General features: G+C 40.9%; 1 protein-coding gene across 2 annotated transcripts; it reads right to left on the bottom strand.

Moving 5' to 3' along the window:
- Positions 1-18: 18 nt before the first annotated feature.
- gpm6bb (glycoprotein M6Bb) lies at positions 19-25,644 on the bottom strand. 2 transcript variants are annotated; one of them, XM_034128623.1, is made up of 7 exons: positions 25,475-25,644; positions 5,915-6,101; positions 5,193-5,349; positions 4,896-5,061; positions 4,509-4,582; positions 4,346-4,411; positions 19-2,187 (listed from the first exon to the last, which is right to left on the bottom strand). In XM_034128623.1, exons 1-7 carry the CDS (start codon positions 25,476-25,478, stop codon positions 2,038-2,040), a joined length of 804 nt encoding a protein of 267 aa, XP_033984514.1. In that variant the 5' UTR covers positions 25,479-25,644; the 3' UTR covers positions 19-2,037. The 2 variants fall into 2 exon arrangements, with proteins under 2 accessions (XP_033984514.1, XP_033984515.1); XM_034128624.1 differs by lacking the exon at positions 19-2,187 and adding an exon at positions 2,595-3,916.
- Positions 25,645-27,556: the final 1,912 nt, after the last annotated feature.

The following is a 27,556-nucleotide window of genomic DNA, read 5'->3' as shown; positions in this document are numbered from 1 at the left end:
AAAAGAATCACCACACCAAAGTTTGTTTCATTTTTAATTTTTCATAAAAACAGTCAACAGGCATTTGAGTAATGTCATTAAAGGGTTTCTTTCCAGTCAGACAGGATGCTGGATTGTTGTCTTCCTGGTGGGTAGCCTTCATTTTGTTTTTTGGTTCATTCAACAGGTGCAAAGATCAGATGAGGTGTACACAAGCTTCATGTACTTCTGTCACCTTTCTCCTTAGTCACTGTACACCTGTGGCAGCTCTATAGAGCACTACGCAGGATTGATTCTCTAATAGCTCACAGATACTGTGTAGAACACTGGGCAGAGAGTCACAATAGCTTTCATACTTTGGCTAGATTTACCATTTAGATTGCTGTACATGTCTTAATGACAGCTGTCCTCATCAATTGTTATCTGAAAGTTGAATTAAAAGTTAAGCATCTGTAATTCACGAGGAAGCCCTTGACATTTATAGAAAATACAGGTATCAGGCAACACACTTATACAATACTTATATACTTCTAACTATAAGAAAATAACCTAAAAAACTAATCGGCTACATAAAAAGGATTAATTTGTAAGCATTGAAAATACAAATGAAACAGGCAAACACTGCCTACTACCGATGTCAGTAAACATGACTGTACATCACGTGTCACTGCAGAAACAGTTGTCTTCATGCAACAAAGAAACTTATCCCTGTAAATCAACTAATAGAAACAAGATTACATGAGTAATTATATCAGCATTAGGACAATTGCACATCAAAAACTGGTGCAATAATAACAAATTAAGAACAAAATTAAGTGGTTGTATCTTCAAAAAAAACACTAAAGATCCTGACTTGTAACAAGTTTACATTTTTCACACCCTAACTTCTGTATGCTTTTTCATAGTAACAATCGACAAGGGACTTGGGTACTTGTTTAATAAGAGTTTTCAAACTCAAGTAAAGTTTGATCGTAAATTGCAATATATGATCCAATATTACAGTGGAGCATCTGAGGAATCAGAGAGCTTTTTTTTCATTAGTGTAAATGAAAACACATGGACTAAACTTGTATATATTGAATACATTGAATATCCTGTCTAACAATTGGCAGCAGTTCACATTTAGAAAGCAAGATATTCTTATGGCATTATTCATAAAGTTTGAATGCTAAAATACTGCGATGTGGAGGTGCTCCCGGTGTGATTACAATTATAGTTATATTTTGAAACCATGGTTTTTCTAGGGAGAAATGTTTGTTAAATTGTTTCTTAAGCTCTAGTGCACACCTGAGGTAGGGTTAATGGAGGCCATGAATGCTCCGAGTGACTTGAGTAGCTTTACAATAAAATCTAGAACCAATTATTATCACTATGATTACGATGCGGTTAAATATTTGAACTTTTACCACCACTTTTACTGAAAAAACTGCATCCACATTATATATTTGTATCTCTCTTTGCTGTAATATCAAAACATGTTGTGACATGCCAGTCTTTTGTCAGTGCATTGTAATGTGATGGTTCTTCCAACATGCCAGCTAGAAGCCACACACTAGCTCTGAATGTAAGGCCTTTTATGTTGTGTATAACAATCTGCATGTGTGATTGAAAAGAATAAGCAAGAAAATATAATGTCACATTCCCTTGTTAAAAACTGGCCCCCACAGCTCAAAAGAAAGACAGAGCAAGACTGTAAAACAAACAAGTCATCATTATGCGTTGTATAAGAATAGTGCAATGTCTCAAGCTTGGCCAGCGAAACACTGGCTATAAAAAGGGCCAGAGAAAATTAGACTACATACATTCAAAATTGCTTTGTTCCTTCAAAAAATACAAAATAAAAACAGCATAAATGAAATTATAAGTAGCAGTTTTGATCCACTTTGTTGGTGAGTTAGTGCAGAAAGCAACACTGATGCATTAGTGTGTTATGAGCCGGGTTAGTACTGCAGTGTCACAGCAGTTATTACAGCTGAGCATTGTCTTGGTCCAAAGGGGCCACAGTGTGTTTATGTGTCTGTACATGTGTGTGTGTGTGTGTGTGAATGTGCAATATCCTTATGTGTAGGAATTGAGGCATTCCTTTGAGCGAGAGGTGATGTCCTGCAGCTCCCGCTCTTCCTTCATTTTGATGTCTTGGTAGGCATGCATTTGACTGGCATCCTTAAGGTAGGCCCAGTTTGCTGAGAGAATCATGAGGAAGTGGATCTGGAAGAGAAGGGTGAGGTGGATGGCCGGTGAGCATGTCAAAGATGCAAAGCAAGCTACAGGAGTCAGAGCTAAAGTATGTTCATCACAGACACACATAAAGTTAAGCTTTTAAAAGACTTCAACAAGGGTGACAGAAGACATTAGGACTCATTGTAACATCACTGTTACAATCATTGCTAAGTTATGTTACTACCCTGCAAAGAAAAACACTACAGAAATGACACTTTTTACGGGTGGGAATGAGTGGAAAAAGAAAGAGAGCAAAGGTTAGGCATGCGAGTTGTATGCAGCTGAAAAAGCTTAATGTTAGTGCGAAGCATGGGATTTAGTGAATCTGACCCTGTTCCATATGCAGTTCAGTTTTATACGGCTGACGGTTTGAAAAGAAATAGACCAAGTGAGGATACTTTTGTAAACAAAGATTGTTTATTTTATATAGAAAGTAAAAGCTACAGTTTTCAAAAACTTAGGAGAAAATTAAATATATGAAATGTGGAATATAAGTAACTATAAAACAGATCAAAGAATCTGAAAAATGTAAGCATGCAGGCTCAGTGTTAGGATAAAAACAAATGGCTCTTTAATGGCACTTTGAGAGAAGGAAAATGTAGTAAACAATATATCAACGTCATAGCTGAGGCAATACCAGCACCAGCACTCATAGAAAAAAACATTTGCTCTACTCTAAAATAGGAGAATTTATTTTTTATTTATAAAATACATGAAACTAGAGTGAGGCTTAGGGCCTCAGGCAGAAGTATTCCTCTGGTACTGGCCTAACCCGTCACAGTGTGATGTGCTATTATGTGCAGTTACTTTTCTACAATAAACACAACCATAATACTCATCAGCATTTTAGTTCAGTTTAGACTTGTGGCAAAATAATTAATACTGAATATTTTCTGTGTAACACTTTATGGTTTTATGGGTTGCTAAGGAAATATAAGGCAATGAAAGGCAATGTAGCTTTTCCTTTTGCAGATGTATCACTTTAGAATTCATCTTCATTAAAACTGCGAATCTGGCAAAAACTAAAAAGCCTGAGAACACCTTTAATTTCACACCAGATGTATTTGTGGACTAAATTCAGAGCTGTATACTGTACATATAGCCTAGATGATCTCCTTTCCAACCTACATTTTTACAATTGTATGTTGCTCAACAATCTTAAATGTATGTGTCTCAGGAGTTTCTGCACAAATGTGCATTTCAGCTCTGACTGCAGTCAACTGATGCTCGTCCTGTTATGCAAGGTGAGGTACTGCAAGTAAAATACTGTTGTTTTTTTTCTTAAATCAGCTTCACGTATTTATAAATAACACTGTTGTGGATTTCTAGCTGTGCGCATTTCTATAAAATCTGAGGGTGGCAATTTTCTATAAGTGAGTGCCAAGAAAAGCAGAACAAACCAGCCAACTAAACACCCCCCCCACTCTGAAGACAACTTTCATCAGGTGTCCTCAGAGAAGCTACATCCCTGGCCACCAAATGCTAAAGGAAGCATACAGTCAGCTATTTACACTTCATGTGAATACTAATGGAGAGATGTTGATTTTTCTATTCTTTTTTTAGTTCATTTTTTGTCAGTTGCAACTTTCTTCTACTCAGTACAGCCTCAAATGCTGTGCCGTGCTCTTAAAACAGTTTAAAACTTAGTGCAGCAGTCTTCTCGACTCTTAAACTTCAAAACAGCAAAGTTATAAGTGGTAGCCATCATGTAGATCAGCTGGTGGAAGAGAACAGAAAAGGTTGTAAGAGAACATGCCGGGGACCTCCTCGTCACTTTTACTCTGACAAGTTAGGAAAGTTACCAATTTTCCAGCAGTAAAAGTTAAGGAAAAAAATGAAAGCATCATTTTACAAATTCTACTTGATTGTGATTTCTAGAAATTACAGTCTTGTAAGGCACAAACAGCAAAGCCCAAACTGCACTCTCTGTCATTCCTCTTGAATTAAAATCAAAGCTGTGTATCTAAGCAGATGGTAAACAGCAAATGGCATTGGAGCTGAGGAAAAGACTACATGTATCTTTCTTAATGTGGTTACATAAACCATATGGGTATGAGGAGAGGAGCACTTGACACATGATCTGCCGATACAAACCGTGCAAAGATGGACTAAAGGGAGAGGATGGAGAGACTGGAGGGAATCTTACCAGAGCGATCACAGTGGCTCCTGCCCCGGCGCACGCCACAATATACAGGTGATAGGACAGGTAGAACTGGAAATAGACAAAAGTAGTGTTATTCTACAGTTCAGAAATGTGATGCCAAGCTCCTCTGCTAATGTAAGTATGTGGAAAAAGAATAAACTTGTACCTCGCTGGTGCTGCAGATGTCACCTAGCGTAGATCCACAGGCTTTTCCTGGTGTGGCATTCCATGGGATAATTCCTGCAGTCAAAACATTCAAAGGCTTTAGACACTCAAATTCATTGCACCATGAATCATCAAAACTGTCCAGTACGATGAATCAAACAAAGATCAGACCATTAGTTATTCTTTTTTGGGGGGAAATGTCTTATTAAATAACAAAAAAGGGACATTACAACAGTTTTAGACATGCAGATCACTTAATCCTGATGTGTATTATGCAATAGGTGATAAGGGCTCAGTAGTTGACATTGTTTGGTTTTGAGTGGTCCTATAATGCTTTAATACAGACTAATAAAGTAAGATTGTGTCTGGCAATGGTCTATTCTCTTACCGTACTGACGAACATCCACACAGATGGAGTCGATCTCGGTGAGATTGGCCATGGGAGCTATGGTGGCACAGGTGGACCACATGTTGTAGAAGAGGAAGACTGGCACAGCGGAGAAGCCAAACACACCCAGCCAGGCAATGCCCAGGATGTATGTGAGGAACACAAACTGAGGACACAGAGATGGAATAATGTTATAAGCAACATCAGATAACAATTACAAGGCATTTTAAAATGACTTCAAAGCACTGTGTGTTTATAAAGCAGGTTGAACACAGCAGTGTGGTTGTACAAACATACCATTCCACTGATGCAGCGTCCACAGATGGTGGTCTTGAACTCGCTGTGCAGCTCCTTGACTGCACTTGTTGTGTAGAAGCCCTCAGCCAGCAGAATGATTCCATACAGGAAGAAAAATGAAGCAATGCCATAGATGACATACTGCATCAGCTGTATTCTGTTAAAGAGCAATGTCATACATACGCTTAGTTGTGCCTGTTAAGCTGGAAAAGGTTAAACATGTAGTAAGCACAATTCCAGCACTTTTAGCCTCACAAGAAACACCTGGAGAGACCCACTAAAACTGTGAGGTAACCTAATAGCATCATGTCCCACTGTCTGGTGCGGAGAATAGCTGCTTACACTCATCGACAGATGGTTGTGATTAAGATAGTGATCTAAAGACGAGCTGAGAGACGCAAAGCCCAAATGTGAAGATAACAGGTGATGCATGTCTCTGGGAATAATCCGACTACATCTGTACACATCTTAAATTAAACAGTGCACTCCAAATGTCTACAAGATAAAACACATGTGCAGTCCTGTCTCTTGTCCCTCATTTATTGGACTAATGGATGCACTGGAGTCCATATTAGGACTTTTCTCCAGGATAAGGTAAACGTGGGAGACACCATCAGCTAAAAATAGCCTTAATGAAGTTGACCTCAGTTTGAGTTAGATTACTTTTAGGCCTCTCCTTTTTAACAAGCAGCTAGTAGCACAAAGAGTATTATTTCACTTACATATCAGTCAGCATGGCATGATCACTGGTGACCTTGGAGAAGTGGGTTTCCAGGATGGCCACGGTGCCGGTGAGAGCCACATGGCCACATCCACAGAACAGGGCCACGCCGGAGAAGCAGAGGATCGTAGCGACCAGCGACGCATACGGCACCCCGCCTAAACATTTGATGCAGCACTCAAAGCAACCTGGAGAGAAAAAGAAAAAGATTGGGTCAACGACAAGTATCATTGATATCTTGAAACATTGTACCAAATCGTTTTACTTCTAAAAAGGAAATAAAGGAAATGAACCAACTCCCAAGTCCATATAAGGGATTGTGTTTTACTTGTAGGACAGGAAGTGATCTAAGGGGGACGAAGTATGAGATGAATATTCATACGAGTCATCCATTCATCAGATATCCAGTCTAACCCAGTGCCAAATGAATCATTTTGCAGCCAATAACACCAAATAGCATTCATCTTCCATCAGGACACGTAAAAAAAAAATTACATTTAGATATCTAATGAACAAAGGAACTGAAACAGACAGAGCAGAACAGTCCGTTTAAAATGTGTTTTTGGTCACACTTAATGCGGCGTGCTTCCTTTTGAGACTCCTGCAATGTGAGGAACAGAAACTTGTATTGCTGTGTTTGGCCAATGTTTAACCAGTCCACACTGCCTTTAATGTTTCATCTGACCGTTCATCACAACACCTAAAGGGCACTAATGGCCACCCAGCAGGTCAGAGAAATGGTGTCAGCCAAGCTGTATCGGAAATCAATGGTAATTCTCAATGAGGGAATGAAGTGACCCGGATGGATCGGCCTCACCCAGTTCTTATGCCTTGTGAAACAGAGCTAGTCACCACAATGTGCCGTCTGTGGACGCACGCAAACAAACCACAGTGTGCTTCCAATGGGATCCACATGTGTCTGACAGGATGTTGTGGAGGTCAATGGCTGTTTATGCTTTAAAGCTCTCACATTATGCATGATGTCACACAGCAACTAAAGTATTTAAAGATGTTATAATCAGTATTTTTACATTAACAATGGATCAAATGACTGTCTGTTTGTGGTCACTCTGAGATGTTTCAACACATCTACAGTTTATTCAGTGCTATGGATGAATTTGGGCGTCTTTCGGCTCATTTTCAAAAGTTCATGAGTTTTAAGCGAACAAAAACAGTTATTTTAAACCTTGGTATCTACTCATGTTGGCAACTAGCTGGTGCACTGCGTATAAAAGAAACAATACAACACAAAAAGAAAACATTATACGACTATAGTGTCTATAAAATGTATGCACATTCTGTTTAATATCAAAAGTATAAGATACCAGTTTATGCAGATGAATACTTTGTGATGTTAAGCTGTTCTGTAAATCCTGTTATGTCTTTATAATAAGGTGAGTACAGGCTAACAGGTTATATACTGAATTGAAGTTTCTTCTTGAATGATCTGATTCACCATTTTACTTATCTCTGCCCTTTCCCGATGTAGTGTAAAATATATGGGATGTCGTAGAACTCTATGAGGCAAATGTGTGTTTTTCTTGATAAAAGGCAGACCTTGAAAATGTTTGACTATCTTGAGTGTTGAATCTCGAAAGTTCATCTTTGTTTGTGCTCTTTGCCGTGACAAAAGGAAATTAGAAGAGAAATACTGCTGCTGGTCCAATACTTTTGCAGCCAGACGCTTCATCCTGACTGTTTGTGTAGTACAGGGAGATTAAAAAAAAAAAAAGTGTCCCGTGGTGGGTGAAAAGAAGTTGCCATGGCAGCATGTTAACCACAACTCAATGAGTGTGCCCACAGCGGAGTCGCTAACTCCTACCGCAGCCCACATTTCTCTGATGAACATGTGAGGGGGAGGGCGAGTGGGCTGCTGGGAGTCACATCTCTAAGCTCCACAGGATATTGAGCCCAGCTGCAAAGTAAATACAATTCATTTAAATGAAACACTGCTCTTGTAGTGAATGTCAATGTCAGGTAGTTCTGATCCAGTAGCGGACTGAATCTCTGCTATAAATCCTCTCGTTCTCACATTTCAACCTCCTGAAGAGAAGATATGTTTCAAAGTGAAAGTTTGCCTCCATTACCAAATCTCTCTTATAAAGACGCACTGGTTTATTGTATATTCATTTGATCGCAATGCACTGTGACGTGTCATGGATGAAAATTGGCTCGCCTGCCTAACTCATTAAGCATCTGTTAGTCTTCAAACCCTGTCTTGAAATTAGTCCCTATTCCCATTAGATCAACTGTCTAAACGTTGATGGCATGGAGCTAGAAGCCAGGATATCATCATGACAGTCATGTCTGACTCAATATCCTGCATTTTACTGGATCTGAAAATGAGAAAAGAACACAGACGGGGATGTCTAAAGCTCAGAGAAACAGAAGTGTCTTCCAGGCAATATACAAAATGCTTTAAAAGGTCAAGCTGTCTCTCCACTGAAGCCTGAAATGGACAAGGTCAGGCTGACATGTGTGCATCTACCAATTCTGCCATGCTTGTCTAACTTGGAGCACTTAGAGAGCGCAAATGTACATTTTGTTTGAAGCCACCAATCTGATCGATAAGTCATCTGTGTTCATTATACCGGAGTGGTTTGCTTTTGAAGCTTCCATCCATCCAGACTGGGAATATTGTCTAGACATATCCCTCTCAAAGGAGAAACATTGTGTCACTTACAGGTTGTTATCCTTAATAACACAATAAATCCAAGGTGGTATTTTCACAGCTGGTCTGAACGTGTTGCAGGTTAGCATGAGTCTGGAAAAACAGCAGCACGAGGACAGACCCACTGATGGGGTTCAACGGTTAGCCTCAGGAATAGCACTCTGTTCACAAAGGGTCTCTGTGAAAGCTTAAATCTTGGTATTAGACATCAGAGGAGACAGAAATCACATCAAAGCCCAACTCCACTTTAAGCAGCACCATGAGGGCAACAGTCTGCACCAAAGTAAAAATCAGTCTCATTCAGTTAATGGATTAATACCAGAGGTGGGATCAGTTCTTGACACCAGAGTTTTTTTATTCTTTAACTGTTGGGTTAAAGGATTACTTTGACTTTATTCAATGTAGGCATCTGCTTTCTTGTTGAAATGTATCTACAACTCTTATATATTTTAGTTAAATACAGCACTATAGCTGGCCGGCTAGCTTAGCTTTGCATCAATACTGTAAGCTGATGGAAACATCTGGCCCGGGTACAGTGACTTATTTGAGAGTCCAGGAGATTCCCACTGAACTCATACGGAAAATGATCTAACTCTTTGCAACACATCAATACAAATATATCTCAAATTAAGCTACCGTCTTAATTTACAGTAGATAAATTGTATGTTTATCCATCTCAATAAAAGTAAAAAAACATTCCTTACAGTGCAATGGATTCTGCAATTAGATCGACCGTGGGAGTAAATTGAACAAAATACGTTGTGAAGTGTATTTCAGAGTTATAACATCTACCACACAGCAGAGTACAGACTGTTTTCTCTTTAGTGTGCTGTGTGGGATTTCATAGTGTACAGGATATTGCGGGTCAGATTTGAGCTGAAATCACCCACCTCCACAGGGGATAACAGTAGGAGCCGGTGACTCTCCTTTAACAACAAGCTTGTACTAAACGGATCCTGCTGGCTTGTTCTGAGTTTAGCATACACATAAATGAGAATCACATTGGGCCCTTCTCCCGTTGATGACTTTCACATGCTCCCAGTCTCTGAGTAATACACCAGGTTAAGGTCCGACCACTTCAAGACTCTCCACCTCATCGCTAAAGAACATGAATGAGGAGAGGACAAGTTAGCGACTGTGTGTGATGACAATATCAGGCCGCACAGCAGAGGCTACATTTGCCGGCATCGAGATCACGAGGAGAGAGGGGAAAAAAAACGGTTGTAAAGTGTGTGTGTAAGACATTGTGTGAAAGAGACAGAAAAACTTGAGACAGAGAGAGAGTCCAAGAAGCCCTGATACAAAGAGCCAGTGTCGGAGCCCCAGACGGTCCATCACACTGGACTCTCAGGGGCCTTTCAGAATGGCAGTGAACCACGGCCTCGCTCTTCCGGCCCACAGGCTCGAGGCCCAGGACAAGCCCACCGCTGGGCTCCATCCGGTGTGCCCCTCCAGCACAGAGCTCAGCCACAATGGGCCGCAGCAGCCCCTTCACACTCCAGGAGGATCCTGTTTGTCAAAGCAGCTCAAATCTTCCAGTGTTTGAGTGAGATGGCTCATTAAGACCGACCTAACCCTACCCAGAAAGTAAGAAAAACAAGGGTGCATCTAACCACATAAGTTTATTCATTTATCATCCAAAGTTCCCGCAGTTCATATTCGGTGCTAAGGTGCACTTGGTTACTTTCAAATTTGTTTGGATTTTAAATCAATAGAAGGACAATATCAACTGGCTTGAAAATGAATGCATTTATGCTCTTTTTTGTTTAATTTTTTGTCAATTTTACTCCCGTAATGCCTTATTCTTAAATAAGCTGTATTCACCAAATAACTCACCACACATAGTATTTTAGGATTTTATCGAAGCTGCATCAATTGCTTTTTTAATCAGTTAATTGCTTAGTTTACGGACTACATTAAACTATTTTGATAATCAATTCATTTAAAAAGCACTGTGTCAAGCAAAAATGAATTAGCGGGTTCACTGGGACCGTTTTTTCTGTGCAAAATATTAAGACTCGCCATCTATAATGTTCTGAGCACTTTGCCTGACAGTTACAGGGGGCAACAGAGGCCCCAACAATAACACATGTTTGTCTCCAAACAGGTTAATCCATCCATGCACGCATCACCACTGTTTGCTTGAGCGCAATCTCATCACACGGACCTGCAGCTGGCTCTGCTTCATCACCTCCCTCAACCCTTCAACAACAGACATTACATGAACACTGCCTGTTAACACCATGAAGCTGAAATCTTCCAACAGCTGGGACCCTCCGTGGAAAGCGGAAACATTTCTAAATTCTCCCCGGATTACGTAGAGAAATACCAACTGCATATGATAGAGTAAGCAGCAGACATTCTGAAAGCATTGTTTAATATGATCACTGACACACCTACTCACACAGCCAATCACATGCAAGGCAAACACATAGAAGCACCGAATAATCCAATGTGCACAGTTAAAGTATGATTATCAAATACATATAGATCCCATTCACATGAATAAACACACTTGGGCCAACAGAGTTTAGGATAAAGGCCCATTTTGTCTTCCATCTTATCACTGAGCCCTGAAAAACATATCAGCTTCCAGCCCTGGCAAAAACACCATCCATTTTCAATCTAGCATCGAGCTTCATTACTTACAGATGTGTCTGTTTACAGCTGATGTTATGTATTGTTGTTTGTTGCTTTATTGGGGCAAGCTGCCAAAACACCATTTATGAGGAACAGTCTCATTGTACACACTCTCCACTTTGAGAGGAGACTTAACAATGCCATAATGGCTATAATGGCCATTCTCAAGAGACGGGAGAGATCTGAGTGTGCCAATTTGACCAAAAGTGGTCTCTTGTTTACTTATCTAACAAAGGAAACGTATAGTCTGTCAGCTAATAGCTGTTGACTGCAGCTCACCATGGCTGGGTGTGAAAGGAGCCGAGGGAGATGTGTAGGTGCACTCAGTGACAGTAAAAAGCCAATGATGGCCGGAATGGCCCGTAAATGGTGTGTTTGGGTAGAGTAGTAGAATTGTGGACATAAGCTGTGTGGAAGTAAATGAGGGGACAGTAAAGGCATGACATCTCTTTTTATAGGCCAATATCACATAAAGTGTCTCAATGGGCTTTACAGACCCACAGGTTCCCAACCCAGCCTCAGCTTTAAGAAACAGCTCGGAGCCCAAACCTTCGTCCGCAATGTCCCTGGCAAAGGATCTTTGTTGGAGGTCATTCCTCATCTCTCTGTACCCTTTTGTCCTGTAATGTCTCTACTTTTCAGGACGTCAAGACATAAAAGAGAGTGGGTATATATACTCAAATTGTATCCCTCATAACCAATGTGGTGAGTCAATGCAGAGAGCCCTCGATAAGTCACTGCAACTGACTGTGACTTTCAACATGTTGCAAAGATGTAATGATTTGCTATCATTTCAGTATATTAAAGCTCATAGTTACTGGGCGGCTTTTAATTTTTACGTTTAAAAGAGTTTTCAAAGAGGTTTCAAAGTCGCATACTTCCCTTGCTTGGGAAAAATGCTTTTCTGAATGTACAATATTTTACCTGGAATAGTAAAAGTCACTAAAGAGCAATAAAAGAAACAGCCAATCCTTGATCCCTTCAAGAAGGGGGTTAGCAAGTTAATGACTTTCTCTCTCCTTAGTGTACACACGGCTCAGAGCTGTCTATGTTTGAGACTGGAAATGTCTGGTTCATTGATCTTTGCCCCTGCCTGCACCTCATCTAGCTCATTTATCATCAACTCACCCTCCCCTCCCCCCTTGAAAGGAGCCTCTCGAACGCACCCTGAGGTTTGATTGATCTGCAGTTGATTCAACAGGCTCATTGTCCTTCAAAGTGACACTAGCGATGATGATGACCAGCGGCAACACATCATCCCTCCTGCTGCAGTCTGCTAGAAACACCACACTGACTTTAACATCATAAAACAAACTAAATAAAGGAGAAAAAACATGCACCAGAAGCATGACTGAGATAACAAAAGCAGTGATGCAAATGTAACAACTAGAATATCAACTTACAGACACTATGACAAGGATGCTGTACTGACATTCAGGAGTCCCTGCTGAGCCGAATCTACCAACTATTGTGCAGAGTGAAACCGAGCAGGCTGGAGTAGGTTGAAGCCGCCGTAAACAGAGCAGTGAAAAGAACTGAACCGGCTCTTTGTGAGTGCTCATTGGTACCTCTTTTGTCCTGCCTCTGGTTTTGGTTTTCTTCTGATGAAGTTTCCATGGTTGTTTTTCTCCCATCCAACAAAAATGCTTCCTTTCAGCAAATTCTCGCTTCCCTTCTCCCTCTTTACTCTCTCCTCTATCGCTCCCTCTTTCACTCCCTCTCCTACTGCACGTTTCTCTCTCTCTCCAGCTCTCTCCTCCGCATTTGGCTTCTCCTCTGCCTTATTTTCCTATTCCTCTTTCCTCTGCTCCATTGTACATCACAGTTCCTTTCCAAGATGCAGAGGTTTTGTCAGAAGGGATTTGGTCGAGCTTAGTGCGTGCTCCAGTCAATATGTCACTTATATGGAGTTTCTCCTGTTTGTACTAACTGTTTAGGGATTCAGTTTAACATTTATTTTCCTTCTAATGACACACAAATCTTCATCCATGCCCTGAACTCTCTCCCTTCTGTCCGATGTGCCTCTCAGGAACTGAAGCAGAGCCCTGAATGGTTATTGTAGTTGTTATAGCAAAGACAGTGAGTAGGTAACCATGCTTTACAGAACTTGTAAAACCCTTTGTTGTATAGACTGGGGCAGTATGCATATATGCACACAATATCCCTCTATTTCACATCCGACCACAGTTCAAGAAAGGGGGATTGTGCATGCGTGTGGGTGGTGGGGTTAGCCCTTCATCTTCTGATCGGCAACATATGCCCTCTGCTCTTGCTGCATACATTAGCAAACCTCTGACCGCTGTCTTCCCTCCATCTGGTGGCCTCTAACTCAAATAAAGAAGGACACAGGAAGAAAGGCAAATCTACACTTCCTAAACAAGGACACAGAGCGTCCTCTGGGCTGACACAAACACCAGAGGAAACAGCATGGAGATCCAGAATATCATAGGGGCAGAAACATAAAGAATTCAGCTCATAAAAGGAAGGAGAAATGAGAAAATGCTTTGAGGGTGATATAATAAAAAACAACTTGTTAAAAATAAGCATGAGATGACCAGAGAAACAGACAGCGAGGAAGAAGGGGAAGATTTTGGCTGTGTTTGTTTGGCAACAGCAGGCCGAGGAGGCCCAAGGGCATGCTAATGAGAGAGGCCTTTCAGTGGGGGGGGGGGGGGGGGGGGAGAGCCCCACTGGAGCGGAGCTGCTGGAGTAGGGTCTTCTCACGGATACCAGACTCAGAGAGGAGGGGGATCAGCAGGGGAGGGGAGCCTCAGGGGTCAGGGAAGTGAACTTAGCGGGGATCCCACAACAACAAATGCCCCGCTAATCTAGCTTTTTCACCATCAGCCCTGTTAAACACCAGGAGACTCGACATCCTTGTGATGTGGGGAAGGGAGTCTCCAGGCCATTAGTAGCAGTGATGTCCAGGGTAGTTGTGCTTGTGATTCACCCATTAATTGTAGCGAGGAGATCAAGTGATGATTCAAAAGATAAGTGGTTGATACACAAGACTAAATGTGTCATACATAAGCTCACTGAGTCACATCAAAGCTTGTGATCTGTGTGCAGGAAGTGAAGGACAACAAAAAGGTTGGAGTTTATTGCACACATGGTGATGGGAATTGAAAACATGTGATCAGGCCTGGTCAAGCTGTGGTTTCAGACTAACTGTAATGCATTATATTCTGGTATAAACAAACATGTGCTTTTGATTGGAAATAATTATAAATGTTATCCTGTAATCAAAAGAAGGAGATAAAGCTGGGAAAAAAGTTATAACATGCTAGACGACGTCATAAATATGTTGCTTTTGAGTGCATGAAACAGCATCAGAGATTCACTTTAAGAGAGTAAAAGTATAAAAGAATCGACAGATGTCCAAACTATTGTAAACAGTTGTTGCAAAACTTTGAATGGCAAATGATTAAGTCACTGTGATTATGAATAATATTCATATTTTCCATCTTGGCATTAACCCCTGCTTTAGCCAGAGACACGTTCATGAAAATCAGAAAATGGTGCTCGTGTATATGTATCAGCTGAGTATTCGTGAAGAGTCAGTCAGGTTATGAATGATGTCCATGCTCCATGGTGCAACTGCGTCAATGTAACATAACTACTCCGCTGTTAGCCGAGCAGCTGGTGAATCAATCAGCTAATGCAAGCCTTAATGTACAGATCCAATATTATGTTTTTTATGTATGCTTTCTTTAGTTTTCAGGGGCTTGAAAGTTCTATATTTCTGAGATTTCAAACATAGCTTTATCAGTGGTAAATACATGTAATCATGCTATACCAATTAGCAAATATACTGTATATCTTGTGCAGTAAAATATACCGTTAGAATCTTTGGTAGCCTTTCTCTTAAACATTGGATTGGATTTAGCTGTATATGTTCAGCAAAAGGATGTTTGAGCAGAATCAAATCCAACATTAGAAGTTGATTGAACGTTTTTTACAACTCTACGTGGGTTCATGTCTGTGAGCAACCCCTTTCACATTTCATGCAGTCATAGGATTGATCTAAATCTTACATAAGTGGTTCCAAATGAATGACGCAAGAATGGTATTGTTAAGCACATTAAGAGCAACAGATTGATCAGAGCTTTACTAAAAAATACTGTGACAGGCTGAGTGGCTGTGGGAATCATCGTGTAAATGTAGGAGGCGAAGCTCCAGCGTCGAGACAGCGCCACTCCCCTACTTGAGGACACAATCTGAATGGTGATGAAGCCCATACAAATGGAGGAGGCTTCATTGTGGGTCAACCTTTCACGCTGTGAGACTGGGGGCCCTGAAAGCTCCTCAGTGTTCGGTCGCCCGTGAAGACCTGCACCCTGCTTGGCTCACACCGGGGAAGGAGTTCTCAGGGATGAAGGCCTGAGCCCAGAACCAAGCACCACTTACAACGGCCTGAGAAAGCAGGAGCGATCAAGCCATATTTAGTTTGACTTTATTGTGAAGGCCAAGTTCCAAAAGCAGAAGGAAGCCAAAACGAAAGAGCAAAATGGTCATCAAATATCCATGAATATTTTTGCTGCTTTCATGGAAAAAGCTCTACCTTTCAGTGATAGTACAACATATACATATTGTAGACTGACAGACATGGTTTGGCCATTTGTTGAACTCAGTGAATCTGCATTCCTATGTTCTGTGGTGGCATTGCTGTCCTAGATTTAAATGCAGGCCATCTTCATAGGTCAATCTGCTCTGTATGTGTGCCTCCATGTTTGGCAAGCTGAATCTAAGTCATTGATTAGTTTACAAAGGCAGTGCACTACAAACCCATTATACAGACCCATCCACTTGTTTTTCTGACCCATTTTCTCTACAGAACAGGCATTGCAAATTCTGAATGACTTCTGCCTAATGATTCTGGGTATGGTTTGCTCTGAATATGACAGCCAATACATCAAAATGCATGCATGCTTCAAACTTGGAGCAGCTCATTCTTCCATGTAAATCGAACCAACATGAGTCACTAAGTACGCTGTATTCATTTTCCAAAGAAAATAAATCTGCCGCAATGGAAAAAATGAATATGTTAACTGTCCTTATCCATTATAGCAAACGTGTTGCCTGTTAGAGGGGAAAACCACAGTGGACTGACTTAAGTGACTGGAAACATGGAGAAGTGAAACTTATACTGAACAATGAGTGCTGAAGGATTACACATCAAACACTTGCAGCATTCTAGCGCAATTCCAACATAGGCATATTTTATGTTTTGCCATTTCTTCCATTTTACAATTTGCATATCAAATATTTCTCCCCAGAGTAATTACCAGTGTTTGACCAAACACTGCCAAGGGTATCTGACTCAGCAGCTCTCTAATTGCATGTTTGTGATAGTATATCGTGTAAGGTCTGGAAATAAAAACACTCACGCAGGGATGCCTGGCAGCCATGTTGGTCTTCTACAATTCAGAACCCTGACTCTCTGGCACCTCCACAGCCACTGTGGTTTTGGCCTAAGTGTGGTGCAATGAGAGCAAGAGACACAAATGCTTCATATTATCCAGGCTTCCCAGCTATAGCTAACTGCCACCATGGCTTGGCCGGACAGGAAACCAATGCCATGTCAAAACCTAAAGAATAAGAATTTTATCATTTCAGTCTGGAGTCAAAAGAGCAAATCGATGCCATGAAACAGAAACATGGATCTGAAAAAGAGTGAAGAGAGGAGGTGTTTAAAGTGGTTGTAACCTACCATCTCGCATGCAGGCCATGAAATTTGCTATTGTAGAAAAGATTTGTTTTTCTTTCAGTGTTCACTAAATACTTTAATAATGCCTCTGGTCTGGAAAGAGCTTTGCTGTCTTTGTGGTTTGCATCGATTACATTATGGAGCCAAGGAGACAGCCAAATGCAGTGCAAGCGAACACCTCTTGATTATCCAGTTAGAATAATGCTACATAACAACCTCTTTTCCTTTCTTTCCATTTCGTGATAATTGGCCAGGAAAAGTATGGTAATGATAATACCCAGCTACCCTTGAATGTTTAGAAGACGAATAGGTGGTTTGAAAACACACTGACTTTTATTTCCCAACACACATATAATTCTGCTTCTCCAGCATAGACGAGCCTCAGGAGAGGTTTTTTGTGGGTAAACATTTGTAGCATGAGCGCCTATTAACCCAGTTCATTTGGTCAAATGCTACCGGTAATGCTAACTCTATATCTAGCAGATAAGGTCTCTATTGGGTCTCCACAAACTTTTAAGAGAAACACCTGACTGTGTGGTTACATAACGTTTTAAAAACAAGAGCGATACGCTGAGAGATGCTATAAAAATAAACTCAGAGTCAGTTGATAATTTTCCGTAGTCATGCTATCCATTGTTAATATAAAAAAGTTAATTAAAGCTGCTTTAAAGCTCCTTTGTGTTATGAAATCATAATTAATCTGTCTACTCTCTTTATATCAATTTTCTCTGCAAAATTAACTGCAACTACACTGCAGTTACTGTGACACTGAGCACCTCCCAAAGCCATTTAAAATGTACAACGGTCTATCAAACTGCACTGAGAGTACAAATAAATCCCACAGGGACATCCCTTAGTTAGTGGTGGTAATCCTTTAAATACAATACCTATCACCGCAAGCATTTTTATATTTAGCTCAGGATTGGTTTAATCTTGTACTGCAGATTGGCCCATAATGTTATTGAGATATCCACGCTGTCCGTTTCTGCTGTAAACGGATCATGAAGGCATCGCATTCTACAAGTGTTGAAAAATGCTGAAGCACATCGAATGTATTTATTATGGTTATTGACATATCAACTATTCTTACACTTCAGTTTCTGTGATGTCAAATAACACAGTCTTCCAACTTGTTGCACTGGGCAGCAGCATGAGAACACACACACAAAATGAAGACATAATAAAGCTCAGAGACGTGGGGACATCAGACAAGACTCTCCAGCTAATCTCGGGGGTTGCTTCCCATGAGAAATCCCCCCCCCCCCCCCTCCATTGTGTCTACCCAGCTCCTGGGATTTCTTTCCCTGCGCCGCTCCCGCCAGTTCTATTGTCCTCCGCCTCATGCTGCCAACCTCTCACCCCTGACCCGAGACTTTACCCTTTTCAAACTCCACGTCGTCTCGGTTTCCCCATCCCTCATAAGAAGGAGTAGAAACCTCCTCCTTTCAGCCTTAGCCGGAGAGACAGTCCAGCCAGTTGGACCCTGCCGTGTCAGGATTCATCGTCAGCGCTATGACAACAGAGCAAATGACACGGAGATCACTTTAATGCCATTGTTCCACAAGGCTCTCCTCCCGTGTCTCTGAGCCCTGCGTCCTGCGGGTGGATCCTGGAGGGACGGAGATTTTTCTTACCCTGAACCTGACACCTCCACCCCTGCAGAGCCGTGTTTGTCCTCAGACTCATGATGGAAGTTGTTTTAACATGGACTAAGTGCTTAACAATAAGTGGCAAATACAGCTCATCACGAGAGAAAGATGGAAGCTAATCTCTCCAGCGGTTAGTACACTCTCCCTGGCTGACCTCTGCGAGAGTGGGTCAATCCATTACTTTATTGCTTTAAGCACTGATAGGCAGTTTTCCAACAGCACAGACTGCAATGACCTTTTGTCCATCATACCGGACATTTGAAAGCATCTCCTGTGCAAACTAGAACACATTAATGGCGCCATCTGACAGGATGCACTCACTCCATTATTTTCAGTGTCCAAATATTCTCATCTATTCTGTGCACACACCATCATTTACACAATGTGGGTGTCAGTGTAGATGAAAATACACGGTAACACTGATTGGATAATATATTAAAAGATGTCGTGTTTCACACACACACCAGCTTGAGCCCTACATTCCAGAGGCTCAATTACTACACACATTACTTTCCATTCTTCAGCTGTGGATGCTATTGTTACAGTATTGTTTTCCCATAGTGTCGAGGTCAGAAGCTAAGATTGCTTATGAGACCTCTCAGTGGTAGCTGTAACATTCATACTGCTAACACATCTCTCCTCTGGCCTGCGTGTGGTTTGCGGGGTCAAGCTGTTTTTCAGACAAAAACATCTGGGATTTCCTCTCCCCTGAAGCTGCTGTTAGTTGGCATGTTTCTCTTTTGGTAAGTGCATTTACAGTAAGAAAAAAAAAAACTTAATTTTCTCGAAATTGAAGTGTTTCAACAATTGAAGCAAATTTAAATCCATCTCCTCAAACCCCCAAACAGTGTATTTGAAGCAAACAGCCTCCCCAAACACTCTCCCTCAGCTATTGGGTTTCTTGCAGCTGTCGCTTTAGAAAAGCTCAGCTATTGCATATTTTCATCTGCTTGGCAGAAGTGCCTCCTCCTGCCTATCAAGCCTTTCTCCAGAGGATAATAAGCCAACAATGAAAACTCTCACTTGGAAACCTTTTTTTTCTTTGACAGGAAAGTGATTCCTGGCAGGAGACAGTGTGTCCAGTGGTGTCTAACTTAGTTTTTTACTGTGTCACAGGCAGCACCACATCATGACGGCATGAGCAACAAGGAGTCATGTGATTTTCCTGCAACAGATTAGATAAACAAAAAGCTGTGAAGAAATATCTCAACAAAACGTCTGACATTTGAATATCTTGTGTAAGGTTGTACACATAATCCTGACTATTAAGGCAAAGAAGAAGTCATAAGAGGTTATTCATTTAAATTCCTGCTTAATTCATCCCAAGCGTAGCATTTGGCTGCATCCAAATGCTCTCAGGCTGTCTGGCAGGGCTCTTCATATGGTGAACATTTCTCATTGGTGTGCTAGGGTACCCCAGATGCTTTTGTCTTACGGTTGTTTAGCAGCTGCGTAAAAGCGCCGAGGACAAAGACCTATCTGTGGAGGGTTGAATACACTCAGTGGGCACACAGCCAACAGCTCAATCCTACAGGATCCCACCGCTGAAGAGCGGACAAATGCATTCTGCTCTCACTTCTCACAGATGATCTTAGGAGGAAATTAGCTGGAGGCCCTACTTTTTCTTCTCATTTCACCTAACTGCTTTCACATCTGAACTGCGGTCACATCAAGCTCCTAAATAATTATCTACATAGACGTTTTGGAAACTTGGAAACAATACTTGCACTTATGCATTTTCTCCCATGGGAAGAATGAATACATTGTGTTTAAAGGACCAACCATCTTAGCCCCCCCCCCCCCCCCCATCTCTGCTTAACGACAGAAAAAAAAAAGATATGGCGTCTATGGAAACTCCAATTTAGGACTGAAGGGAGATTCTGAAGCCTAGATTTGGGTTTAATACTTGCAATTTAAACAAGCCAAAGATTTAAAATTGGATGTGGAAGTCTCACAACAAGCACTACTTGACTTTTGATGACTCACACAAGTAAAGCTGTTTCAAGGCTTGTTTGTGCCCCTCATTATTGTTTTAAGACGGACTTTAAAACTCACGAACCTATCCGGGTGTCTGACAAAATCTGATGGCAAAATTGTTTATTGCTCTTAAGAAAGTCCACACATTAGGTGCGGCAAAAAGTAGTTCGATGCAAACATTTATGAAAAGTGGATTCAATGGCTCGCACTTTTAGGCAGTCTTTCCTATAAAGTGTTCATTGTGTTGCACTCGTTTGTACATGACAGAAATCGGTTTTTTGTTGATGATTTGAAACCCTTAAAACACACACCGCCAATTGCTGTATGAAGTTGACGTGCTTGTTGGATTTTCTGTTGACAAAATTGCATCCAACTGTTTTTTCTAAGTAGGGCGTGGCTTTTATACACTGTTTGGCCATCAATAAACTGCAATGAAATTTGAAATGCATTTCAGGAAGTATAGCTACACCAATGAGAAATGTTCAGCTTGAAGAGGAGATCAGTGATTTTGAAAATAGCCTGCTACTTATGCATCAGACTTTAGCCTTTAAGACTGGTGGTCCACCAATGGCTAAATGTTCTGGCCCAGATCCAGAGTATATGTTGTGTGTGTTGTGTAGCATAGCGCTATATACCACAGGCATCATTTTGTGTGGAGTAATCACACTTTTTAGTCTCTTTTCACACATTACAATCTATTTACTAGCTTAAAAGACTGTCGAAGACTGTCAAACGAAAATAGGTCATTCTGTGAAAACATTATTGACTGTGTAATCAATGTCCCCTGCTCATGGGAATCAAAACACATGAAGTGTTTTGGGTGCTGTAGCCAATGTGGTCAAACAGAGCTGTAATAATGTGGTTCACTGTAGATGGCAGAAAATCCTGCAGTGGGGCTGAATGCCTGTTGAATGAGTGAGTGAATGTCCATCAGCCGCAGGGGCTGTTGGCTTTTCCCAACCTATTATTTACCTTCTGGAACAATCATCTGACTGTGAACAAAACACTGACAGATTGCAGCTCCACTAGCAAATATCACATCTGCGCTCTGTGTGCACTCAATGATGCCAACATATTGTAAAACTAAAGCAAAAGTAAAAAAAAAAAAAAAAAGACCTTATTATGCATGTATTTGGCGCTTTAACCTTGAAAATCGTGGGTGTTTTCCTGCAGTCGTAAATAAAGGCCAGATTGTATCTTTGGCATATTTTATACACCAACAGGGCTCAGCTGCATTCTCATGTCTGAACCATCTGTGAACTTATGCATATAGGAACTATTTTCAGATATACCATCCTGTTTCTACCATGTAGCAGTTTGACCCTGACATATCTTTAACAAGGACGAACTCACACACACACAAACACACACCCACTCACACACACTCGCATCACTTCTTTTCAACTGTGAAAGGGCTTTCAGTGAAAGTGACGGGCAATGCACATGCTTCATCAAGCATCCCTACTCAGGAACTTCTATTCCTATCATTTCATGTCACAATACTCAATGGCCCCCTTTGTTGTCGGAGGAGTTATTAAGCTCAACAAATGATCATGACTGCTCTGGCAGACCTGCAGGGCTACAGAGAAACAACTAAATATATAAAGACAGAGAGAGGCGGTGAAGTGGAGAGCGGAAAGGATACCTCCAGAGAGAGAGAAAGTGAGAGGAGGGAGATTTCAGAGGAAACTAGGTGGAGCAGGAAAGGAAGCAGAAGATGAATGAAGTCTTGATTGAACTATAGGATTCTTTTTTTTAGAGCTGCACAGTTTCAAAAGTACTGCATGGGCCTCATCTGCTGTGTAATTACCAAAGATGCTCGATCGTATCCGATGCCAAATGGAAAGAAGCCCAGAAATCATGTAACTATGACAGCAACTACCTCATTAATGATTGCAAAACCAAATGCAATTTAGGACATTTGCGATGGTGACATAGAAATGTGGGGATCAGTCGTAAAACAGTGACTCAGAAGGGGGGATTCATTGAAGCCATCTTTTTGAGGTTAACAAGAGAAGGCCTTGATTCAAACAAACAAACCGATAAGAGCACAGTTGAATTTTCTCTCAACACCCTGACCCTCTCTGCAGTGACTCATTCTGGCAGCCCTGTGGTTATTTTTTCCTGTAGACCTGTACCACATGCCTCTGAGGACCATATCGCCATGAGTCAACTAAAAGCAGGGGGGAATTATCCGACTCTGTTATTGCTCTGCCATCAGATGACAAGTTGTTGATTCCGAGAGTGAAAAAAACATCTCTTTGAGCAGCGTTAAGCAGTCATGGGTCTTTCCTCTCCTCAGATCAGGATGCAGGGTCACAGAACATGTGTCAGTGATCACCGCTGATGTGTTAACTAAATAATCAGACACTTTCCAGACATCCCAGTTCAGATAGAGGAGGAATACACATCACACAGCCCCCACCACACAGACCCTTCACAGACACACATGTACAAATCATTATGAAGGACACTGTCCAGCTCCTGTGTTTGTGAATCAATAAAGAACAGAGAATTCTTCACCAAAACCAAAACATTTGAAACATTAGATCAGGTTTAGGCATACAGTTTTTAAAAAAAACACGTGTCAGTAACAATTGAGCCGTTGAACTACAGCAAGATGTTTAATTAAAGACACGTTCAAAACTGTCAGCTGTGATTTATTGTCTTTTTCTTGACATTCTCAAAAATATCGACAACACATGACATAATCTATGGAGCTGTTTGAATCCAGCCTTCACGACCTTTTTCCACAAGACCACCAGACTGAATACAAAACACTCGGACTAGAGGATCCATGAGTTTCCATAAGGAAAAACAATCTTCTTCCAGAATCTGGCTCCAGGAAGAACATACCCAGTGTTTATAGTCGTGTCTATAACTTGCTGTATTTGATTAGTTGAAACTCCTGTCATAAGACAGCTTTAAATGTTAAGCACATAATCAAATTGTGTCTGTAAAAGCCATACATTGTAAAGATGGTGAATCTTTCACATTAAATACAAGCTTCCAATCTTCTTTCCAAAGAGAACAATAAAATGTGCTTATGTGGGGCTACAATCTGCAGCAAGGAAAGATTATAAATCTTTCACTGCAGTGTCATGTCATGCTTTTCTTGGTAAAGTGATGATCTTCAAATGAAAGACATTTTTATTTTAAGGACAACACTTTCTCTTCAGATGTTTTGGAGCTGAGACCACATTTTTCCAAATGTTTGGTTATAAAGTAACTCTTGGCAACTAAACACTGTTGGGTGAGTAGTTGTCAAAGGACAAACACCAAGAACCTGACAAGTTATTTGTGGAAAATGGCTTGCTGTTTCTCTCTGAATCAAGTAAAGCAGACTGAAGCCAACTTATCCTCCCACATCCTTCACACAGGCCAATGCACTGTTAAATCGTTTACCCCGAGGACAGAGGAGAATCTCTAAAAAAAAACATGTGGCCCTTCTGCGAGGTGAAGGTCACTGTAAAATAAAATCAGACATAAGTTATATAACCTCTGAAATACATCTTCACTTCACCGCTCAGCACACAATCGCCTTCAAGACATCCTGTTTATTTTGGGCTGAACGATTTCATGCACAACAGTTAATCCATGTTCTGTTTTCAAAGCTATTTCTCATGAAACAGAAAAGAGAGGAAAAGCCAAGCAGATTTATATATTTGACACAAGACAAATGCAACTTTTCTGCAGATAGCTAGTCTCCAAATCAGTCTACTCATGCCCACAACAACATGCTGTACTCCTGAAAGGGCCATGGAGAATACAAAATGGGAGCTTTAGTGGACAATGCACAACGGCTGATTGCCATGCAGAGTAATATCCTCTATGAGACAGTGAAAGAGGGTCTGTGGGGATGTAGTTCACAGGGTATCCGCTCTGAAACTTGCTTTTCTGTGAACTTCAGTGAACATTAAGAGCCACTGAAGTTGCACAAAGGAGCAGCTCCAAATTAGAAACACAAAGACGCCTCTGTGAGAGCTTCAGAGCGAATTAATGAGCATTGATACACATTCGCACACAGTGTTCCTCCCGGGCTTCAGCTGTGCTCTGACAAACAACACAAGTCAATAAATGCTCCCCCAAAAAAAAAAAAAAAGAGTTACCATTTTTTTTATTTATTCTGTGTCATTTTTACAGTCTGATTTCTAACAAAGACTGTTGCTGAATGAGAACAATTGGGAGTGTTTTTATGTCAATTCCCCATTTAAAAAAAATAGTTTTTCACTGTTTCAAAGTCAGCAAGAAGTTATTAAACATCTATGGCATGACATCTCACTCCTCCCACACATCCCCCAGGCTTGGAGCACAGATGGCCAACACTTGGGACTGATTTTAAAAAGGGGACAGTCTCAGCTCAGTTCTTCAGATAGCTAATACAAGTGATGGCACAACACAATAACATCTGACTAATATCAAAATTGTGCCGGTTCCTCTTTCAGTAACTTATTCTAGCAAAATGTATGGTGTATTTAAAGTAAATAAATTCCTTTCAATGACAATCATTATCAAATGCAAAAGGATCAATGCTCATAATCAATAAAGACAAGACAGGTTTGGATGAAATGGCTCACCCCAACAGCTGAGCACTGAGGCTCTATAGAAAGCAGTGGAGGCAGAGAGTTGATCTGGATTAAACACCTCCGCAGAGTTGACTGCAGGAATCCTGATAGACTTAATCTCTCTAATCGCTTTCTTCCAGTTCCTTCAGCATGCTGCTCTAATGCCGATTGGAACCAGGTCAGGTAAACAGGCTACTTCTGCAGCACTAGAAGTCTACGTTAAAACAATCGGCGCGCCCCGAAAGTTTGAGCGACGACAACAAAGTGTGAAGCGTGCTGTCATTTCGAATAAAACGGCTACATTTGAAGTCGTCATTGGGTTTTAAAGGAGGATTTGTTGGTAGAAACTTACCCATGGTTGTAAGTTTCCAAAGCGTCCGACGTGAAGCGATCAGCTAAGCGTTGAGCCCCGGCTACACTGATGTTGCGTCCTGGGATGCACACTGGCCGCCTGGCTGCTCCAACACTCAACGCTGCGTCCCTTTGGAGACAGCCTGTGTGACGTCACCGCGGAGGGGATTACTGATGAGAGGACACCCCCCCCCCTCCACCCCTCACCTCCTTCTCAGCCCTCATTATGGAGTTTCACTGGTCACTCAACTCATCATGAGCGCTTTTTTATCTGTAAGCATTCCTGTGCTCAAAGTCTTTATAGATATGAGGGAGATAATGTTGGTATTATCATAAACATTGGAATTAAAGTGATTTATAAACTGATTTCACTCAAGCTAATACAAAACAGCTCACCAGGACTCTTCTGTGCTATTGTTCACTGCAAACACCTAGCAAGTCAATGTTGAAGATACAGTGTTGTGATAGCTTTGTCAAACACACAGATTGGGTGTTATTGCAGGTCAGAGCCACCATTCAAACTGCAGTCAGGAATTTATCTGACACTTGTTTGTGCCTCTCAAGAATTCAAAAGAGTTGAGAATTTGTTTGATTTTCAGAACAATTAGCTCATGAATGTATGTACCAAATTCTGATAAATGCATTCAAAAATAACTGTGCAACAGATTATATATTATTCATCTGGATGGTAATGAGAGTCTTCAGGATTGGTTGTTCATACAGAATCTGTCCTCTCATGAGTCAAAAAGGCCAAATGAAAAAAGTTTGAATTGGATTTACTTGTGACTGTATTGAATAATACTGTTAACACAAATGCAGATATCTGTTAACATTTATCCTACCCCATCACCAACCCCAAACATCCCGTCCCAATGTCCATTGAACTACATACTGTATATGTATGTTAGCATGCATGGTTCACCAGATTTACATTTTAAGTGGAAAGACAAAAGAAAAGTTACTTTCTTTTCTTATGATATTACATGCACCACATATACATGGGTGCATACTACTTTTGAAAGATATCTGTCATGTTTGACATTACTTTGTGGGCTGGGATAAAATGCAGTCTTTCACAAAGTTGAGGCCTTTTCAGAAACAATGCCAATCATCAATCCAGTGTGCTGGTATCCGGTATCCAAGGAGTTCTGAGCACCCCCTAATCCCAGCCAGTCTTTTCACTGGTGGCCAAGTTGCAACCCTCAATGGGTTTTTTCATGGCCAAACAGGGCATCTGCCCAACATGGCAAACACAAAAGCCTCAGAAAGGCAAATATTTAACTGGTCAACTTCAGAGTTACAAAGACAATATCAAAAATGTTCATGAATATATTGATTATATGTATCTGCTTTTGGTCTGTGATATGGAGTAGGTGTCAGCAGGGTTTTTTTCTTCAATATTTTCATTTTGTGTATGGATGGCCAATAATACATATCTGCACTTACTGCAAATATATGCATTCATATATTTTAAGGCAACCAAGCCCTACATTTGATCACTTATATTTGATATATTTTTATCGGTCATCTTTCAAATCCATTTGAACATTTAATGCCAGTACTGCACGAGTCCAATATATTTTAATATTTTCGATATTTGAAATAAAGCACATTGGTCTAACGTACAGAATATGTTTGGCTTATATAGTATGAGAATGGTATTAGCAGTGTGTTTCTCCACTAACGTAGCGCTGTGTGTGAACAGAGGACCTGCATGGGAACATTCCAGCACTGCACTAGCTGTTACAGCAGCTGGCAGACAGCAGGCATGCAACTGTTATTAGGGTGGACCATGGCAAAACAAAATACATCAGACAAAGCCTTTTAGCCAACATTACGCAGTTCATGTGGCTGTGTCACTTTCTGTAGACCAATACGCCCATGGCATGGCGTTTTAATTCTTAGTAGGATGCTGGATTATCAAGAAAAACTTTACTGTTTCTTTGGAAGTTCTTTTTTTAATTTTTTTATTGTGTGTCACACTTACCTGTTTATGTGTTTCCTACAGTAAAGATATAATGGCAATGTCTAGTTTTGAGCAGTTACTTAAAAAACACATTGTAAAACCATTCCCTCACCACTC

Source organism: Trematomus bernacchii, unplaced genomic scaffold (assembly GCF_902827165.1).
Source record: "Trematomus bernacchii unplaced genomic scaffold, fTreBer1.1, whole genome shotgun sequence".
In the NCBI taxonomy this organism is placed as follows: Eukaryota; Metazoa; Chordata; class Actinopteri; order Perciformes; family Nototheniidae; genus Trematomus; species Trematomus bernacchii.
The sequence above is the reverse complement of the archived record's forward strand: the minus strand, read 5'-3'. Positions and strand labels throughout refer to the sequence as shown.

Coding starts and splice junctions, on each gene's coding strand:
- gpm6bb (XM_034128623.1), bottom strand. Junction 4,583..4,895: donor TGTGGATGTTCGTCAGTACG/GTAAGAGAATAG, acceptor TTTTGACTGCAG/GAATTATCCCATGGAATGCC. Junction 4,412..4,508: donor ACATCTGCAGCACCAGCGAG/GTACAAGTTTAT, acceptor GTCTATTTCCAG/TTCTACCTGTCCTATCACCT.